Below are 7,884 nucleotides of genomic sequence, written 5' to 3'. Positions count from 1 at the left end.
CACATGATGTAGAGGAGATGTGTGCACAGAAATACAAAACACATACACACAAGCAGGTTAATGGTGATGTTTACACAAGCATCAGGCGAAGAGTAGGAAAAAGTAAAGGCTGTCTGGAGATGGCAGAAAGGTCCCGACAGGATAAAGGTGAGAAATGTCAGTTTGCACTTCAAACTGCAGCTGGAGGTTCACACAACAGACTGGTTCCTACCCAGATGGAAAGGGTTGCAGGAAGAGTCCTGACAGCAGACATCCTCTCTTCTCTGTGACCAAAACAAACTCAATGTATTTGTGTATACGTGTTACCATCAGTAAATCACTGCACCACAAAATAGACAATAAGAAACATGATAATTGCACATTTTCAGACAGAGAAGAGGATCAATGTGATGAGATTATAAATTTGTCTTGCTTCATATTCTCCCTGTGCTCCCCCGGTCTGTCTCTCCCCTCTTCAGGTGCAGATGAGCTGAATGTCACAAACGCCAACTGGTGTGTTGGTTTTTAGTAACACAACTCGATTCAGGTGTATGTACAACATCAAACTTAGGGTTAAACAATATCACACTGGTTTCTCACAAGATCCACGTGGCGACTGAAGCAGTAATGTTTGACAGAGTGATTTAAGAGGGGATTAGGCAGGATTCAATAAAAAGTCAAACGTCTCCTGGATATTGTTAACAGAAAGTCAAGGCGATTTATTTATAGAGCGCTTTTGCTACAAAGAGGAAGATTCAATGTGCTGGAGAAGAATCTAAAATCAAAATGCACAGTTTAAAACAAATTTTCAAGCAGAGTAAAAGAGAAGCATTAAAAAGTAAAAGAGATTCAAAGAGGAAATAAAATAGAAAAATTTAACTTAATGATGCCCTTCTGTATTTTCACCATTTGTTTTCTTGTCCTGTGACACTGGAAAGAGCTATTTTCAATTTATCTATTTAATGTGTATCTGTCCATAATCAGTGATTAACCCTAAACAAATATATTCAACTCAAATGTAGAGCATGAGATTAAAGTCATACTTCATATCCTGCTCAGATTCACACAGATAGAAACTACATTCAGAGGACGTCGGAGGTGCAGCAGTGAAATAAGGATCAAATGTGGCTCCCTGTCTCTGTCACACTCATGCAGGTGATGTCACAGTAACACGAGCATAAATCAATAATTGATACCGGCTCACATTACAGCTCTGGCGCTGATCTGTGATGAGACGTCAAATGCTCCTAATGACTGAGACACACTACTGCGTGAAGTTGTGAATTGAAACAAAGGATTAGTCACTTATAATACAACTAATACTAATTTATTCAACTTTATGAACCTACCAGGAGGTAATCATGAATACTGAGCAAAAACTCAGCTCCTCTTAATCCTTCTGCTAGGCCAATGTTTTTCTCTTGTTGGTTCCTTTGTGAACCAGCTTCCACACAATAATGAAAGCAAATGGCGCCCTCTTGAGATCATTATGTGTCACTACTTTACACAGGATACTTGTATCGCTGAGACTCTGGATTATTAGTTAAAAATACATTCAACAAGAAGTAAAGTATTATATTCTGTGAAGCCTGTCCATCTACAAGCGGTTTCAATCTAATTTGGATATATTTCAGCAAGGTATCCGAGTCTGAAGCTGTGCTGATGCTTTTCAAATCCGTCAAAGGTCACAACAGGATCACATTTCATGCCCAGTATTTATGCATTAGAAATAGTTTAAATTAATAAAAACACGTCATCGTCAGAGTGTAATACCAAGTGAGTCAGACGTCAATGGACAGGAATCTGTCTATTCATGAAGCACAAGTGATCATTCAATTTCCCCTGCTTTGGTGCAACTGAGACAGACAAGAGGTGCATTGGAGACAAAGCAAGTCAATCACCAAAAAGGAATGGTCTTAAATATGCTGGCCAGACTGTTCTCTCCTCATCCTTCCTGTGATTCTTCTCCAAGTTGTGACACGTTGAGTTGGCATGATGAAATTCATACAAGTTGGAGCAACCCATTATTACTACGATTGCATTAATACTGAATAATTGAATACAATCAAGATCTACTATGATTGTGCCACTTGTATATTTATACATGCAGCTGATATACAAAATGTTTATAGCACTGAGAACATCTGGATAAATAAATTAAACTGATTTTTACTAATTTTAATTTTGTTCCTCAAATTCAAATGATTTGCTCGGGCACCGTTCCCCATTCCTACAAGTCAGCGATCCCTCTGCATCTACCAACGTGTACCTTTGCCTGTTCAAGTGTAGGAAGGCAACGGTTCACTCAAAACAGAACAGAACAGAAAAAGTGGTGGTATTCGTTTTTATTTTCAAATCAAGCCTTTATTGTAGATGGAATTTAATTTGATGCAGTCATAAACACAGAGGTCCGACGACGAGGTCAATCTGTATGGATCATTGCTAAAACAGTATGCATAGGAAGAAAATAGCATCTTTCAGTTCGTCAGAGCTTTGCTCACTGTCCTGCCTTTTATTTTCAAATTGCAAAACGTGGGACAAAAAAAAAAATCTGACACTGCAAAAGCCACAAAGAGGTTATTAAAATCTGATGACTGTTCTGATCACCTTGCCTTGGGAGTGGTACATAATACATAAAGAAATTGTGTACGTGTAAGATGGTTTCGTTCAGACATGATGGAAAATAATGATCTTTCCTTTGGGGCGTTTAGGAAATTGAAATGTAGATCCAGGTCATTTACTGCAAGAAAATCAAAACAAATAAAAGGATTACACATCAACCAACAACAGCATCTACCATTATTTCTCACAATTATTAATCCAGCTAGTGTCTTGTTAACAAAAGACAAACATGTCAAGGTCTGGTTGTAGTATTGTCGGTTCTGGAGCCAGAACAAATACACAACACTACAAACGAATACGTGCAACTCATTACATTTAAATTACCTACAGAAAAATGTATGTGACAATTTAGAGGCTAGAGCTTTTGACTTAATCTATTGAATCAAAGACTTGCAAGTATGTTAAGTTAAACTATAAACTTTGAACCCATTTCTTTTCCAGTAGCATCAAAAATGACTTCATGATATTAAATGAGGGTTTCTGGAGATGACTTACAAATTTCTCAATCTCCAGACCATCTTTGAAGAAAAGCATGAATGGCGTAATGCCATCCTCACGGTAATCCAGGAGTGCGACCATGCCTTCTGGGTTCATGCTCTCTCCAGTATAAAACTACAAGGGGAGAGAGACAAAAAGAGACTCAATTATCTATATCTATTACTATGATGGTTTGGTTTACAAAAAAAACAACCTAGAACATATACCACTATTCATACACTTAATAAACATGTTTCTAAAGAAATATTATTTTCTTCAGCTGTGCAACTGGCTTTGAATTTCACGAGTCGGCTTCATGTTCTGCAACAACCAGATATTCTGCCTGCATTAATGGTGAAGAATAATACTAGGTTTTATTCAAAAGTAGAAGAAAGTATAACTCATTAAGCCTAATGAAACACTTCATATTCTAGGTCATATATCGAATTAGATTTTTTTTATATTCTGATTACATTGATAAACAGCCGCATCATGTCTGTTGGGTTCAGTGTAATTCATAGAAGGAAAATGTAATGCTTTCAACATTGACAGTATCTGAATATTTAAGTGACCAGTTATCACCCGTGTGTCCGCTTTAAAACAAGTTGGTGTAAATGATAGTTCACAAAGTTCCACTGGCGTCAAAATACCTACGTTTACCCAACTTAGGTTCATCCATTTTTGTAAGAACTTAAGCACATAACGAAAAAAGTGTTACATATGAAAACAATTCCTGTATATTTACCTCGTAGTTCTTAAAGTTTTTAACAAGGGACTGGACGACAGCAGCCATGCCTTTTGTGAATGCATCCACTCCATCTGGATTCTCCTTTTCCTTCTTGAGCTTAAGCCTGTAAAACACAATAGTTAGTTTTTCTGAATTTTTTTGCAATGTCAAGATGTAACAAGGGCCCATACCATATTGATGATACGCTGAAGTTGTCTCTTAATACTTACGATTCACAAAATTATAAACACTGATAAGCTGCAAGAACTTTTTATAAATTTTAAAATATATTTTATAGTCTGCCTCCTCGAGAGTTCATGAAACTGTACGATGAACAAACGACAGGCACTTCTTATCATACTGAAGTTTAAACAAAGCGTTGAGACATAATTTGTGGGAAGAAATTATCTTTGGTCTGCAGGTGAATGTGTGTATCTGCTTGTCTGGCATAACTTTTTTCCTATAACTTAGACACAGCTCCACTGACAGTGTTAATTTGGGCTCTTTTCATACATGTTTCCACTGCGAGTGTTTTTCGCTTTTAGCTTCTCCTTCAGAAAATGACTGCTGCTGCTCTGTCTATCATTCGCGCTGCAAACCGCATCATTCCGAATCTCCTCCCGTTCTCCATACATGTGGAGTCAGTCTGTGTTGTGTCGCCGTTTCTTTTACCTCCAGTTCTAGGACTACATTAATAAGCTTCGCAATTCTTGCTGATCATAATACTAAGTAACAAGGTTACTATTACTTAGATAAGCTCTACATGCGAGTGGTAAAACCAGAGAACCACCCAAGGGGAAGCAGCCCGGACACGGTTATAATCAGCCGGCCCTCACTGCTCGAAGTCTCGGAGGATACACAGTGTATCGCCTTCTTCTGTGTGTAAAGTGTGTTTTTTTCCCAGAGAATGATGCAACATAGTTACACAGGAACACAAATAAGAATTCTCTCCACAGCAAGTGACCTTAGAAGACACCAATACTTACTTCTTCATATATTCCTTAATGTAGGATACGTAAGTCTTCTTATCAAAAGGCGAAGGTGACAGTTTATGGTTGAGGATGATGTCAATGCCGCTTGATGTTGCGGCGTCATTTCCCTCAGACATCTCCTCTGCTGAAGGGTTGGCCCCGAGGAGATTATCATCAATTGTCTCGGTCCTGCAGACTCTCTGGAAATGAGAAAGTATGGATTTGAATACGATTTGAATACGAGAGGTATAATGGGATGACTGATGGTTTCTGCTGTGGCAATGCATCAAGTTTTATCCCAGTCCATATTAACAAGGCTGAAAACTCACATACACACACCTGCGTCCTGATGGAAATGGTTGCAGAGTGACAAACAGACATTTAAAATCAGCCCATCACATTCATTTCTTCACCCCTTCAGAATTTCCTGATATCTGAATTGCTGGATATAGCAGTAGGATATTCGGACATCCTCTCCTTTAAGTATGTTTATCTTATGAAATTAAAATATTTATTTGGAATAGGGGATAATTTACAGGTTTACCTTATGACAGCCCCCATCCCCCTCTTCCCCTCTGTGAAACTCCAACAGTCAGCCCTCACCAAAATGACAACACAGTTACACACTCTCCTTAGAAGGATAGGGAAAGTTTATAACAACGTCTGGTTGGTTAAGTCAATCCGATAACACATCCCTTGTTTCTAGATGCGCCAGATGCACCCTGTCACCAAACTGTGTCCTTAGAGTCAGTGTGTCTAACTGAAGCCCATTATAGAGGCTACATAATGTGATTAAGTGAAATGTTTCATCTCTCATCCAGGAGGCTTCTCAGTTCAGTTCAACAGGCAATGTAAGCGAATAACAGAGTTCTATATATAGCAGCAGTTCACTAGTCTGTGTTGGTGATACCCTGTAAACACCGCCCCTTTTATGTGCATTCACTCAGATCTAGACGAGGCAAACCTGGGTTGACTTACAAAGTTTATAACCAGCTTCATGTGACGTGGCCTGATTGTGAGGTTATGTTCAACCGAGTATCTGAAAGATATCCTGGGTCTGCACCACTCGCTCCTTAGTACAGGACTGTCAACGATAACTGTATTTGTATATTGATCCGAGGCTACAGAAAAGTGAGGTGGGTTTAAGAGGAGACAGGAATGCGCCAGAGCTTGTCAAACCCAGGGTTTCCATCCACAATTCCAACTTCTTTAATAACAGAGCAATGTTCAGCATTCTACTGTAGGTTTCTAACATAAATCTGGTAGTAGCTCTTAGTGGTCACTGCATTTGCATTCAACCAGCCGGTTAGAGAGAGAGAGAAACCTCTATCCCTGGGGTTTAATTTCAGTCTGATGCTACAGTAAACAAGACTGATATTCACCAGGTGGAAGAGAAACACCACACACATTTGGTCTAATGGCTTTCCATGACTTTTCAATAACTTTAAACCAAATCTCCATTACCGAACATTGTGACATGAATACATGAAAGTGACAAAAGTTGGTATTTAAGCTAACAATGAGAATACTAAAGCATTACAGTGTACCTTAAATTACAACTGAATGAGACAATACTCAAAAGAGTATGCCTGCTTGTATTTTGAGTGCATTTCTTTTAACTCAGCGCCATTAACATACGAATAAGCTAATTTCACTTATCCAGGCTTGGAAATAAACATTTTACACATCCATGGTTTTTCATCTACCTAGGAACCCTGTCAGACATGACATCTAGCTATGTACCAGGGCGTGGACGTTGACTCATCATTTCCACAGTTGGGAAACTTCACGACACAGACTAAGGGGACATAATTTACATGGTTGAAGAGTTGATAAAAAGCTCCTGGTCTGGTTCCAACGAGCAGATCTCATGTTTTAACCTCGTCGAGCGTTGCTATAAACGAAGCTGGTGTCTTTGTTTGTTTAACGTTCAACTTGACAGGCGACTGAATCGATACCAGTGACTCACCTTTCCTTCAACTTCGAACATGAACCCGTCGTGGACTTCTTTGATGGGGAAGGCATCAGTGAACATCTCGTCACCTGGCGGAAGAGAAAACACCGTTAAGACCAGAAAGGGACGCGTTTCCCCGTCTCGGCCACTTTCACGCGGGTTCACGCAGTGGGAGAACCAACGAGGGACATAGTTCTTCTTTTGCCGGTGAAACAAAGACCGAGGGAGCGTCGACGCGTTTCCTGAAGAGCCTCCGGTCGAGCTAACTCTGAAAAGAATCTCGCTCGGTAGCGAGAAGAGCGACCACATGACGCCGGGAGGCCCCATAAACCACGTCTCCCCCCCCCCCCTGACGCTGCATTTACGTGTTGGACCACATCACCCCGGCCTAGGCCTCCCGGTCCAACCCGAGCCAGGGGAGTCACACTTTCCTACTTCGAGCGAACTTGGCGGTAGCCGAGCCGCGGCCTGTGCTACAGCTCCGCCCGGCCTCCATAGCCGGCTAACACGCGGCAGAACTCGTCGGCCATCATGGTGGACCGGGAAGTTTTTAGTCTTCTCTCTGTTGGGGGAGGGGAGGCGAGATGGAGGCTACATCTGGCTAGCATCCAGATAACACGCGTTAGTTAGCTAGCTAGTTAGCATCGCCGACTCTCCCCGTCTTCCCAGTAACGATTAAAGGGCTAATTTACCGCCGCGGCAGCAATACTACCGGGTCGCCGCCAGAGAGAGGCAGGCGCCGCGGGGACTTACCGGTGACGATATCCTTGTAGATGATCATTTTGGCTGTTTCGGTGTTGGGTCGTCCAGAGACTGAGAGCAGACCGGCCGTCGGAGCCGCGCGAGAGAGGCGAAAGAGCGCTCAAGCCGTGAGGCAGGGAATTTACGTGCTGCTGACGTCATCTGGGGGTCGGCTCGAGCGCCCGGGTTTTACTGCCACCGTTACATGGTGGACGAAAGTTGTAATTGTTCCCGGAATGTGATTTTACTCCAATATTATATTTGTAATAATCTGGGTTTTAAGTGATAGACGACCTGAACGCAGCAAAATATATCACTGTTCTGTTAAACTAATAAAAGTAACTTTATTTGTATAGCACTCTGTCAAACTCCTGAAGTTTGCCGACGACACCACCCTTATTGGATTAATTTCC

The 7,884-nt window shown here is 41.0% G+C and overlaps 1 protein-coding gene across 1 annotated transcript; it reads right to left on the bottom strand.

Annotated features, from left to right (window-relative positions):
- Positions 1–2,309: 2,309 nt before the first annotated feature.
- On the bottom strand, positions 2,310–7,633 carry tpt1 (tumor protein, translationally-controlled 1). Its single transcript, XM_062402587.1, has 6 exons — positions 7,484–7,633; positions 6,746–6,819; positions 4,792–4,976; positions 3,824–3,929; positions 3,097–3,213; positions 2,310–2,719 (listed from the first exon to the last, which is right to left on the bottom strand). Exons 1-6 carry the CDS (start codon positions 7,509–7,511, stop codon positions 2,717–2,719), a joined length of 513 nt encoding a protein of 170 aa, XP_062258571.1. The 5' UTR covers positions 7,512–7,633; the 3' UTR covers positions 2,310–2,716.
- Between the last annotated feature and the right edge of the window lie 251 nt (positions 7,634–7,884).

Source organism: Platichthys flesus, chromosome 13, assembly GCF_949316205.1.
Source record: "Platichthys flesus chromosome 13, fPlaFle2.1, whole genome shotgun sequence".
Taxonomy (NCBI): Eukaryota; Metazoa; Chordata; class Actinopteri; order Pleuronectiformes; family Pleuronectidae; genus Platichthys; species Platichthys flesus.
The sequence above is the reverse complement of the archived record's forward strand: the minus strand, read 5'-3'. Positions and strand labels throughout refer to the sequence as shown.